The following is a 13,423-nucleotide window of genomic DNA, read 5'->3' on the forward strand; positions in this document are numbered from 1 at the left end:
CTAGTGCAGGTGAAAAGATGCAGTCGGCTACTGCGCGCGTGTCAATCGGGAGTGGAGTTTAGCATCGGTAGAGAGGAAGAGTAATGCAATCTGTAAAAAAAGATTCGCCTTTGTTAATGTGGACTAGTCTTAAGTACGTAAATCTGATTTACCCCTTCAAATCAGATGATCGTCTCAACAGATCGCAGTCCTGAAGTGGTCCGTCTGGAACTGGTATGGCTTTTTGGGACATCGTGAAAGCCACTTCTGTAGCTTAAGAGTGGTAGGACCTCGATATAGCTTTAGAAGAACAATTCCTCTAGAAGAACGTCAAGTTGCATCGATTTAATTCACATGAATTATTATTTCACTTTATAAAATTGGGTGCTGCACAGTCCTGAGAATCAGATGTTTCAGCCTTTCTCTGGACACTCTAAATTGCCTCTAAATAAATCAGTGGGGGGTGATAAGTGCATGAATGTATGATTCCTTGCAATGGAATTAGCACCCTGTCCAGGGTACTTTACTTTAGGTTACGCCTAATGACTGTGCGTTAGATTCCAGACCCTTTTTTGACCATTGTGTAAAAAAGTGGACAGGATGAAAATAATTACTGACAACGAATGAATGAACGATTGACAAGACAAAAAATAGATTTGGCACTTTAAGCTGGAGTAGGAATGTAGCCCGTTCACACGTACGCATCGTCTTTAAATGCGCCGTCATTCCATTGTGATGCCGGAGCATGATGAAATGTCTGCGTTGTGATGTCATAGTCACGGTTTTAAGCTGATTACGGCTGGAATCGGAATGTAGCTTCATCGCTTTTCAAAAATCACAGGAAGACTTGGAGTTTCTTGCACCAGAATGACAGAAATACTATCACAGTTTATAAATCTCTGAAACTATCTCTGTAATATGCGTGGCCACTAGTATAAAAATGGCTTTGAACTATTTTTAAATAGGAAGACCAGAGAACAGTAGGTACTTTATTTTACCTTTACGATTCCAGAGTTTCCTGGATTTTAAGGCACACGGTGCTTCAAAAAAAATTCAGCTATATGCCATGCCCGTGGTTGTGCGATGTATACCCAAAATCTGTACTGTGTTTATATGGATGGAATTGGGTGAGTACATGGGAACACCCGAATATACGTATATGGGTGAATTCTCAGATCCATACAGATGGTTTCCCCTCCCCGGACTTGTTACTGTTGCTGCTCCCGGCGCTGTCTGCTTTGCTGGGTTTCAATCGATGCTTTCTCTCCTTCTGAAGAACAGCGGGTATGTTACTCTGTAGCTGATCGTTACTGTTGTGGTTGTTATGTATGTCGTCGTTGTTATTGCTGCCATGGTGCTGAAGGGCGTAGGCCTGAATGGCTGCTTCTAACTGGACGGCGTTCTTGTTGATCGGCGGTGGCCGGGCGTCGCTCGCCGAGGGGAAGTTGTCCTCGTTGGAGCCGAACTGCTGCTGTTCCTCCTGTGCGATGTTGGCGCGGTTTTGCTTGCACGCTATCTTGGCATTGTTTAGATCTGTGTAGGGTAGGGTCTCGGGCTTCATCACGATGTTATACCCCGGCGGCGCAGATGGCGTACTCCAAGAGAAAGGGTAACCTACATAGTCCGCTTCTCTGACCCTGCTTCCAACATCGTCCGCCAGTTCTGCTTCGCTCAGTTCCGGTCCATTCACTCCGACAGGCATGCCCGCGGGCCCTAGCAAGCCCAGCTGGTATTCGTCCTCTGCCGAAGCGGCTTGGCGTTTCCGTAGGACGTCTTTGATGGTGCCCACCCCGAGGTGAATCATCTCCCAAACGTTGAGCAGCAGACAGAGGCAGCTGACGCCGTACATGATGCGGAGGAAGATGGTCTTTTCTGTGGGGCGTGAAACGAAGCAGTCTACGCGGTGTGGGCAGGGCTCACTTGTGCACACGAATATCGGTGCCACGTGGAAGCCGTACAGCAGGTACTGACCGGCAAGAAAAACCGCTTCCAAGGCGGAGCGAGTCAGCAGCTGTAGCACGTACACTCTCATCAAGCCGTCGTCTTTAATACGGCGCCGGCCGTCGTGCCGTACTTTGGGCTTGGGACGGGGCGGCACGAGCTCGCTCCGTGTGTTATCTATTTCGGGCACCTCATAGATCATGGGGTCGTCTTCACGCTCCTCCTCTGCGGTCTCATGCCCTGGCTGGTGTTGACGTGCCCCGAAGTACAGTTTCCTTGGCTTCCGTTGTGTGTACCCACTATCAGGGATACTCTCCGCCGGAGCTTCGTTCCTAGTCCCTCCATGATCCTGATTGCGAGAGATCTTATTGGCCGCATACCCCATGTATAGGAGCGAGGGCAGAGAGGAAAGGATTATCTGGAAGACCCAAAATCGCACATGCGAGAGTGGCGCGAAGGAATCGTAGCAAACGTTCTCGCAGCCGGGCTGACCGGAGTTACACACAAACTTGCTCTGCTCGTCGTAGTAAATGGACTCGCCGCCCACGGCCGTCAACACGATGCGGAAAACTACCAACGTGGTGAGCCAGAGTTTCCCCACCGGCGTAGAATGGTTCTGGATCTCCTCCAGCAGACGTGTCAGGAAGCTCCAGCTCATGGTGTTGGATGACAATGGGGCAGACAGTGTCCCAGCTGGTGGAGTTCACAGACTCTAAAGCAGAGAAAGAAATTGTTGATTAGGTTAGGTATACAGTGCTATTGACTCTAATATGCTCAGACTCTAGGACCAACAGACCAAAAACACCTGTTGAGCAAGCCGAGGGCGACAGTGGCAAAGAAAGAAACCCTGAGAGAAACCAGACTCAGCAGGGACCCCCATCCTCCTTGGGTGGCCTGAAGGATAATTTGAATAAATAGGATTTGCACAAATCAAACATACACAAAATTAAATTAACTAGTAAAAAATAAGCGAGTTCTTGATATTTTTGGTGCAAACAAGCCAGGTTGCCGTCACATCTAGCAGGAGCAGCATAGTTGGCACAGCAGTCTCGACGTGCAGTCTTTAACCATTCGAAGGTCCCATGGTTTAACTTAATCCCCCTTACAGCAGAGAGGTCCTAGGTTTGATTCCCAGGTGGAGCAGTCTGGGTCTGTCTTAAACCCTAGTGAGCTGCTTTGCTGCCCACTGCCTACCATACAGATGATTCTAATAAGACATTGAACTTTAGAAGGCAGATTATTTAGACACACTAATTAAATAGCAATTACATCATCGGTTGTCCCCGCCTACCGCAGCAGAGTTAGCCTTAGGCCATTCGAACCAATGGGCTGAGACGACGCAACCCATGTCTCCTTCTTTGTACTGAAAACTGTTACATTATCACTGATGAACAACCCGCTTGCTGCTCTGCTGTATTAGATATCTTCTGTGAGACAAGTTGTGCTGCACGGAATGCTGGGATTGTCTTCACGGGTAAGGAGGAACATGGAGCTCCCTCGTTATTTGGTCAGAAGGTCGCCCAGAATAAGGCATCTCAGTAGGCAGCTTCTTCTTGGGAGTGTGTAGGATAACCTAAGATGCCGTCTACTGTATGTAGAGAGCTCACTAGGTGAATTAGGGATTAAACCTGTGATCCTGAAGTTGTGTGACACCACACCACACAGCGACATGGATCCCGAGGACCTGGGTTTAATCCTTGTCTCCAGTTACGGTCTATATTTAGTGTGTAGTGTCAGTTCCAGAGTCTGGCTTTCTTCTATCTATCAAAACATGCCAAAGGTGGACTGGTTGCTCCGAATTGCCCCATCTAAGTGTTTTGTTCTTCGAATGACTGATCCACTGACCAGGGTTTGTTTCTGCCCTGTGCCCAGTGTTCCTGGGTAGCCCTAGACATACTGCAACTCATTTGTATTAAACGTTAGAGTACTATAAATAGAATTCCTGTCCATTTAGGGGTATTGACAAAGAACACATTAAAACCACCTCCTTGTTCCTACACTCGCTGTCCATTTTATCAGCTCCACTTTGTAGTTCTACAATTACTGACTGTAGTCTATTTACTTCTCTACATACCTTTTTAGCCTGCTTTCACCCTGTTTTTCAACGGTCAGGACCCCCACAGGACCACCACAGAGCAGGTCTTATTTAGGTGGTGGATCATTCTCAGCACTGCAGTCACACTGACATGTTGGTGGTGTGTTAGTGTGTGTTGTGCTGGTATGAGTGGATAAGACACAGCAGCGCTGATGAAGTTTTTAAACACCTCACGGTCACTGCTGGACTGAGAATAGTCCACCAACCAAAAATATCCAGCCAACAGCGCCCCGTGGGCAGCATCCTGTGACCACTGATGAAGGTCTAGAAGATGACCGACTCAAACAGCAGCAATAGATGAGCGATCGTCTCTGACTTTACATCTACAAGGTGGACCAACTAGGTAGGAGTGTCTAATAGAGTGGACACTCTATGCTGTGTCTGATCCACTCATACCAGCACAACACACACTAACACACCACAACCATGTCAGTGTCAGTGCAGTGCTGAGAATGATCCAACATCTAAATAATACCTGCTCTGTGGTGGTCCGGTGGGGGTCCTGACCATTGAAGAACAGCATGAAAGGGGGCTAACAAAGCATGCAGAGAATCAGATGGACTACATCTGTGTGTGTGTGTGTGTGTGTGTATTCTCTGGTTTCTCTCCACATATTTCCCCCAGTTGAATGTTTACAGTTCGACTCCCTATAAAACATGCAAGGTATTGATTGCTGTTGCTATATAAGGGCAAGTCAGGCAAGGCAGTTTGGGGCTGTGTGATAAAGAAAGAATGACCGAGAGTTGTTATGCATCAACGTCCTTCCTGCTTGTAGCATTAACCTCATGTGCACCAGAGTTTGGACGGACCGGGGCGGAGCAGAGGAGCCTGGGGATTTCCTGTTGCCACCTACCCATGAGCGAGACTTGAATCTGGGAATGATGCCATCGTCCTCCCCTGCTAACCCTTCATGTCTAATCTGCATTTACGATTGCTAGGAGGGACTTTTTAAGATGAAGGGGGTTCTACTGAATGTCCGGTGTAACACACACACACACACACACACTGATGCACATTATCTAATCATGCTGTCTAATCACAGTGAAGCATCAGGGAATCCCTGCCCCTCCGTCTACCTCATTCATTTGTTTTGTCAATGTTAAGACGATGCAACCCTGAGCAAAAAAAACACTTTCACACATAATTATATGACCAAAAGAGTGTGGACGCACCTCCTTATTATTGAGTTCAGGTGTTTCAGCCACTACTGCTAATTGCTTTACAAAATCTCTACTTGTTTTTGCTTTACAAAAACTCTAATTGCAGTGAAATATCCAATAATCTCCATCTACATAAGTCCATTTGTCACGTTGGGGGGCTTGGCGGTCAGGTGGTGCAGCGGTAAAATACCCTAGCACACCAGAGCTGACATCTCAAACTCATTGGTGCCTACATGAACAACAATTGGCTTGTTTGCTCGGTCGATTGTCAAAGGTCATAACTTCATAACTTATGCATTTATGACCTCTGCTGGATAACTGATGGCGTCTGCACACTGGGGAGACGAGGGATAACGCGCTCAGTGTGTGACTCTCCATGCGTAAGACTGAACCCCATATGAACCCGCCTAGTGCAGGTGAAAAGATGCAGTCGGCTACTGCACACGTGTCGAGGGGAGCGTGTGCTGGTCATGGCTCTCCTCGTGCCTTGCTCAAGTACCCAACAGTGGCAGCATGGCAGAGCTGGGATTCAAACTGTCAACCTTTCAGTTGATAGCCCAAAGCCCTACCCACTAGGCTACCACTGTCCCGAATATTACACTTTAGAGATGAGGGATAATGGGATCAGTGCGTGACTTTCCGTGCCCATATAAACCAGCCTAGCGCAGGATAAAAGATGCAGTGAGCTACTGCACACGTGTCAGAGGGGGCGTGTGTTAGTCACGGCTCTCCTCTGTCAGGGGTGGAAGGCGACTAAATTGGGAGGGAAATTCAAGGGGGGGGGGGGGGGGGTCTGGTGCTCAGGTGGTGCAGAGGTCTAATACACTAGTCCTCTTGGCAATGCCACACACCTGACCAGGAGCTTAACATACACAATTAGCCATGCCTGAGGTAGGCAATGCCAGATAGCAATAACAGACCGCTGTACCACCCAAGCAACCTCTGACTAATTCACTTCCCTAAAGTGAAAGACAATGCCTATCAGACATGCCCAAATCATAGGGTACAAGTCAAATCTGCTCGACTCTAGCACGCGTCTGCAGGACGCACACACAGAGTTACGTCATGGCTTGTGCCCTCGCCCTTGCCGGCGGATAACAGCAGACAGGGCACATGGTCAGCAGAACGCTTTTGCGGCCACATCAGTGCCAATCTGCTTTTATTTGCCGTCTTTATGTCTTGCTAACTCCCTTACTTTCTCTGTTCTAATACATAGTACTTAGATTCATGTAGAGTGGAGGTGTGCTGCTCTTGAAAGGTGAATAAAGCACAGAATTAGTGTCAAGCCAATGTAATAAGTAATTACTAGTGTTACAAGGAAAGTCACCTACAGTTCTGCATAACCAGCTCACTCCAGCCTGGAGCACTCTAACCCCTCCTGCCACTGGAAGGGAAATGCTGTTCTCATCTCAAGTCATTATGTGGCTGTTTTCTAAATTTAAGCTTCACATTGTGGTCCTACTGGAGGCTCCCAAATCCACTCAGTTTTATTATGGATTTATTATGGATATGGAAAGAACAGATTTTGTGCCTGGCTCAGTGGGTAGCACTGTCGCCTCACAGCAAGAAGGTCCTGAGTTTGATTCCCAGGTGGATTGGTTTGGGTCATTTCTGTGTGGAGTTTGCATGTTCTCCCTGAATCTGTGTGGGTTTCCTCCAGGTGCTCTGGTTTTCTCCCAAAGTCCAAAAACATGCAGTCAGGTTAATTGGAGACACTATAGGTGAATGGGTGTGTGTTTGTGTAAGTGTGTCTGCCCTGCGATGGACTGGCGTCCGGTCCAGGGTGTTACTGTGTGTCTTGCGCCCATTGAAAAGCTGGGATAGGCTCCGGCACCCCTGCGACCCTAATTGAATAAGCGATTAAGACAAGTCAAGGTTTCTTCCTGTATTTTGAAGGGAGTTTTCTCTTGCCGCTGTCGCCCTTGGCTTTCTCAATAGGGGTTTTTGGTCTGTCGGTCCATCGGTCCTAAATTCAGTAAAGTTACTGGCTGATCGATGCCACCTGCACATAGAGCACATAGATGAGGGATAGTGGGGTCAGTGTGTGACTATGTGTGCAAGACTGAACCCCATATGAACCCGCCTAGTGCAGGTGAAAAGATGCAGTCGGGTACTGCACACGTGTCAGAGGGGGGGTGTGTTGGTCATGGCTCTCCTCGGGCCTTGTTCAAGGACCCAACAGTGGCAGCATGGCAGAGCTGGGATTCAAACTGTCAACCTTTCAGTTGATACCCACTAGGCTACCACTGTCCCGAATATTACACTTTAGTCTTGCTTTGAGACAATGTCTATTGTAAAAAGCGCTATGGCTTGACTTGACACAGTGGTTGGGTGGATAACACTGTCGACTCACAGCAAGAAGGTCCTGGGTTTGATTCCCAGGTGGGTTTCCTCCAGGAGCTCTGGTTTCCTCCCTCAGTTTTAAGACATGCAGTCAGATACATTGGAGACACTAAAATTGCCCTTAGATGTGTGTGTGTGTTTGCCCTGCGATGGACTGGCACCCTGTGTCCAGGGTGTTTCTGTGTGCCTTGTGCCCATTGAGAGCCGGGATAAGCTCCAGCACCCCCCAAAACCCTGATTAGGATAAGCGGCGTAGAAAGTGAGTGAGAGAATTTAGTGTGTGCATAATTCCTCCCCAAACCAGGTGTAAATCTTCCATAGTTGTGTTGCTGGGAGTAATTCACAGATTCCAGATTATCCAGCTGAACTAATCTATACTTAAGAATAGCTGCCAAAATACAAAATGTTACTAATTTCTTAGAATTTTTAACATCATGTTTTACACTTTGGTTACATTCATGATAGGACAGATAGTTACTGGTTACCCAAGACTCATCAGTTCAAGTTTAATGTCAAACACAGTCATGGACAATTTTGTGTCTCCAATTCACCTCACTTGCATGTTTTTGGACTGTGGAAGGAAACCTACACAGACACAGGAAGAACATGCAAACTAAGTGTGGGCGCCCTGCTTCAGATCTACCTACTTATCAGACATAGCCGTTTTCTTCTGCACTGTCTTTTATTTAAAAAATCTCTTTATTTATTAATTTATATTTTTATTTCTACAGTACAGAGAATGTTCCCAGCAGTGTTTGACCATTTTCCAGCTTTCTTACTCTCTTAGGACTTAATGCAAAGCTCAATATGTGTGATTAGCTACATCTTTCTTTAACTGTTAAAGACCTCTCAGTTCCTCCAGGTCATTAACTGAAATATTGATCCTGTGCTTTATTTGTTACCAGATTCACTGCATGCTGTCTAGAGAAAATCATTAGACTGCTTTATAATAGTCACTAGAGGTGGAAAGAGTACTAAAATATTGTACTCAAGTAAAAGTACTATTACTTTAATGAATGTTTATGAATGTATGAGTAAAATTACTAGTCTAAAAATCTACTCAAGTAAAAAGTAACTCATTTAAAATGTACTCAGAGTAAACGTTACTTAGTTACTTTTTTAACAGAAGGAGAGGGTGTCTCTCCTGTGTAATGCAAACAGGACCAGTGGATATAAATCTCACAATAGTTGTTTTTAAGTAAAATATAATAGAAAAAAAACATGTTGATAGAACATTTAAAACATTTAGGGATGTGTAGTGTGTCATTTTAGTACGGACCATCCCATACAACTTTTTCAAACTGTAGAAGCACTGAAGTTGGCATTAATTGTGGATTCTATAGACCAGCCTTCTTTTCATCACCAACAAATACCAAACAACAGTCATACTGCAAATCTCATAAGTGTTGTGACCAAGGTTATAATAGTTTTGGATTTTTCATTATAGTTTAGTTTTATTTCGTTGTGATTTTTTTTTCTCTAATTCAGTTAGTTTTAATTAGTTTTTATAGTGGGTTTGCTAGTTTTTTTTAATGCTTAGTTTTAGTTTACTTTTCATTTGTTCTAGTATTAGTTTTAGTTTTTTCATACTTTGGGTTATTTTTCAGGTGCAGGATTCAAAAAGGTCAGAGTAAGTATTGTGTAATAGAAACTCAACAAAAGATACCATTTAAAAAATGTATTCAATTACTGTTGAACAACCAACTGTCCACAAAAACTGTAACAGTCCACAAGATAGCAGCCTTAAGTGCAAAATGTGTGTAACACTGCTGCTGAAAATAGTCAATAGACTAAGGACACACATGAACATGATAATATAAACTTATTCATGAGACACACATCAGGGAGCTCAATCTGAGAAAAACAAACTCAAAAACCCAATGAACTCTATTTCTATTTATTATTTTTTGACCAAAATTACCAACTCAAAAATAAATTAGCAAGTGGAATGCCCAGCACTAGATGCAGGCACAGCTTTTTGGCATATCAGTGCAGTAGAACTAACAATACTGTACCTTGCATGTTGTATATAACATCAGAAAGTGAACACGCACACACACACACACACACAGAGATACAGAGAGAGAGAGAGAGAGAGAGAGAGAGAGAGGTATGGGTGTACTTCCGTCAATCAACAATTTCTTGTTGATTTTGAGGAAAACACGCTGCTCCAGCTTCTCAAATGGACTTTGAGATTCGTGGGGGTTTTGCCCTTGAGAAGTATTCCACATATTTTATCACCCGTTTCCACTACAAGACACTTTTATCTTTCTCGCAGTCATATTCAAAGAAATCCCACATAGGACTCTGGCGCTTTCTCCCAACTTTTGCTGTCGTCATTTTGCAGGCTAGCATGGTGAGCAGAAACGGACTGTAAACAAGAAGTGCCGTCAGGGACTGGCAGCTAACGTAAAACTGCTCGAGTGGAAAAAATCGATTTCATATCAGTTCACAAGGCTTATAAATAAATTGACAAACACGAAAACAAAGGGTATTCTATCTATAATTTCAGTACGTTGTATTTAGTTTTGTAAACGCATAATACAGTTCCAGTTAGTTATCGTTTTTCTTTTAATTAACGTTTTTATTTATTTCAGTTTATGAAAATGTTTTTTCAATTTCAGTTTTCGTTATTTTGTTCGTTTTCGTTAACGATAATAACCCTGGTTGTGACTTTCACTAAATGAAAAGAAATGTAATGATGTAAGAAAAATATTTGCCATTCTTTGACATCAGACTATGTTGTCAAATAACGAAACGTCAAACTCCAAACATGTTAAACTTTTAAAAATCGCCCTTCCCTCCCTACTCTATACCTAGATTACAGCTCCTTTATTTTAGTGCCAGTTTATTTTCCATCGCAGAATTCACTGCAGCAGTTTCCCAGACGCGATTTTTTAAGCATTTTTTATTTTTACTCAGTAACGGATGTTATTTAAAATGTAGCAAATTACAAAAAATTATTCAATTACAGTAACGCGAGTTAATGTAATTCGTTACTTTCCACCTCTGATAGTCACTTATATTTATTATAAAAGGAACATAAATCAAGCATCGATTACTAATAAAATAATTTCAAAAATGTAAAGCTAGAGAAGATGAACTAGCTTAATAAAGCCTGTTGCTTTATTAACAGTTATCAATCTGTTGATTTGTCTCCTGATCAAAAAACATCTGGTTAGATATATAAAGGTAATGAGGCACAATGCGAACACATGCAGCTAGATCTGCGTTCACGAAGCATTTACTATTTCATTTAGTGAAGCAAATTGTGCATGAGGTGCAGAATTAAAAAGCTGCTTTGAAATGGTCAAACTGGTCGACCACAATGCTGGACAAATGCTCAGAACTAAAGGTAAAATGCAAGTTAAAACATGAACGTGGTCATAAAACAATCTGTTTACATAAAGATACATTTAGTAAATTATATAGTTAGGTATGCAGGGTAAGTGATATGATCCAAATGAAAACTATTATTAGATTAACACACACACTATGGCAGGGGTGCCCAATATGTCGATCGCGATCTACCAGTCGATCGCACAGTGCACGCTGGTACATCGCACCTCAAACAGGTCAACGTGATTGACATGAAATGTGGCCACTGTTTCTTTATATTGCGGTTTGTTACCATAGCTATGCCTCAGCCCACCTAATGCATCGCTGATCTAGAAAGTTTTCATTCATCAGTAGCCAGTTTGCGCCATTTTTGCATTTTTCCTACACTGCTGTGAAGGTGAGTGCACAACCAAGAACAAAGAAACCAAAAACGGTTCCATTGGGGCAAGACCACTGCAGAGACGGCTGTTTCGTTCATACGTGGAAGAAGCTGACAGAAGAATCTGACATTCGTATGACGTCAAGGGCCTCTGCTGGACAATTTTGGAACTTATTGGCTGAGGAAAAATATCCACACAATTTGACTGCCAATCTAAATAGTCTAAATATCAGTCCACCCTTACTGATGAACACTTGGAAGCCTGCTTAAAAATTGGCATCAGCAGCTATTGTCCACACTACATAAACCTGTCTGATACCATTCAATGCAAATCATCAGAATAAGGTTAGTGTGATTTTTCAGTCACTTACCGTGTAATGCTGAATATTAATATAGGTAACTGAAGCATAATAGATAAGCAATACAGTGAATCACTTTACTTACTGAATCGTTTTATAGCTGTGGTATTATTCCGTTCAGTATGTTATTAAGAAGATCTATAAATATAAGTACACCAAGTCACTGACACAAACATAATCCAGAAATATGCAGAATAAAACAGGTAAAAATATAACTTTACCATTAATGTTATTTGATAAGCATTAAATTCACCTAATTATATTCACCAGATACCTAATTCACGTTAGTAAAAATCACATCACTGGCCGTAAAACAAGCCCTGTCCCGTATAATTTGCAATTTGCTGTGAAATTCAAAATGTAAGATTTGTGTTTAGCGATTTAACATATTTCATTTGCATAGCGTCCAAGTGCCTCACGTTTACAGGTCAATTAGCACTACGAGGAGGTCCTAGCAATCCTACGGCAATTCAGTTAGCAATCGCTTAGTAAAAATGTCCAAGATGTTGAAGTGTAAAGCAGCTAAAAACACTATAGAGGTAACTCACTTTCTTAACCGCTTATCCAGTTAGGGTCGGTAGGGGGGTGCTGGAGTCTATCCCAGCTTTTCAATGGGCGCAAGGCACACAGTAACACCCTGGACGGGGTGCCACACGCAGACGCTGGGCAGACACACACAGACACATACATTCACCAATAGGGCAATTCAGTGTCTCCAATTGAGAACATGCAAAATCCGCACAGAGAGGAATAAAACCGCCCCGGATGGGGGTCGAACCCAGGACCTTCTTGCTGTGAGGCAACAGTGCTACCCACCAAGCCACCGTGCCGCCCTATTCAGGTAACGGAGTTTGGAAAACTAACCAACCAATTCTGTGGACGCAGAGGGGGGCGTGTCAAAACACGGATGAGGGGCTTGAACCAGCAACCTTCTGATTACTAGTCCAGTACCCTAACTACTATGTAACAACTTGAGAAATGCAAACTGTCCATAGCGCTACTTGCTCCATCTAAGACTTACCCACTTATACCTAAGGGCAATTTAGATAGCCAACTCAACTGTTGAGTTTTAAGCTATTTTTTTCTATTAGGATGTATGTGAATCCTGTTAATGTGTTCCATGGTCCTGTGGAACTGCATATATTTTAGGCTTATGTAAAATATTGGGGTTGTTTGTGACACTTATACACTGAAAATAACACAAATATACTGTAGTATAAAAACACTGAAAAACAATTTAAAAAACAGTTAAAATCAGTACAAAAATACAATAAAACCTGCTCTTTAGCTGCACTCTTTTATTGTTTCCTTATGCTTCTTAATTAGTGGAGAGAACTTATGAGCAGTAATAATTAAGAGAGGTTACAAGCCGCTCAGGTGGCGCAGTGGTAAAAAGACACGCTGCAACCAGAGCTGGATTCTGAGTACATCGTATCGAATTCAGCTCTGCCTCACCGGTTCGAGGCTGAGTGGCTGTATGAGCAACGATTGGCCGGATGCTCAGTTGGGGGGCGGGACAAAGAACCGGATGTGGGTCTCTCTCTGCGATTACGACCTCTGCCGGCTGATTAGAGGCGCCTGCACAGAGATGAGGAAGAGTCCGCATGCAACGCTAGGTGGCACAACACTCATCAATGTGTGGGTGGCAAAAATGCATCCGGCTGCTGCCCATGTTTCGGAGGGGATATGGGTTAGCTTCGATCTCCTCGGTCAGGGCAGGGTTCGGCATAGACAGAGAGGATGCGTGATGCAAATTGAACAATTGGATGCGCTAAAATGGGAAAAATGAAAAAAAAAAAAAATTTAAGAGAGGTTTAGTGTCCCTGTG

At 43.6% G+C, this 13,423-nt stretch overlaps 1 protein-coding gene across 1 annotated transcript in view; it reads right to left on the reverse strand.

The window, feature by feature from the left end:
* Window positions 1-995: 995 nt before the first annotated feature.
* Window positions 996-13,423, reverse strand: part of gjc1 (gap junction protein gamma 1) — a 36,488-nt gene continuing 24,060 nt past the window's right edge. Inside the window, exon 2 of the mRNA XM_063018570.1 lies at window positions 996-2,632. Coding sequence (XP_062874640.1) covers window positions 1,151-2,578 — 1,428 coding nt within the window. The 5' untranslated portion in view covers window positions 2,579-2,632 and the 3' untranslated portion in view covers window positions 996-1,150. The remainder of the gene's footprint in view (window positions 2,633-13,423) is intronic.

The sequence above is a fragment of the Trichomycterus rosablanca genome, chromosome 22 (genome assembly GCF_030014385.1).
Source record: "Trichomycterus rosablanca isolate fTriRos1 chromosome 22, fTriRos1.hap1, whole genome shotgun sequence".
NCBI lineage: Eukaryota > Metazoa > Chordata > Actinopteri > Siluriformes > Trichomycteridae > Trichomycterus > Trichomycterus rosablanca.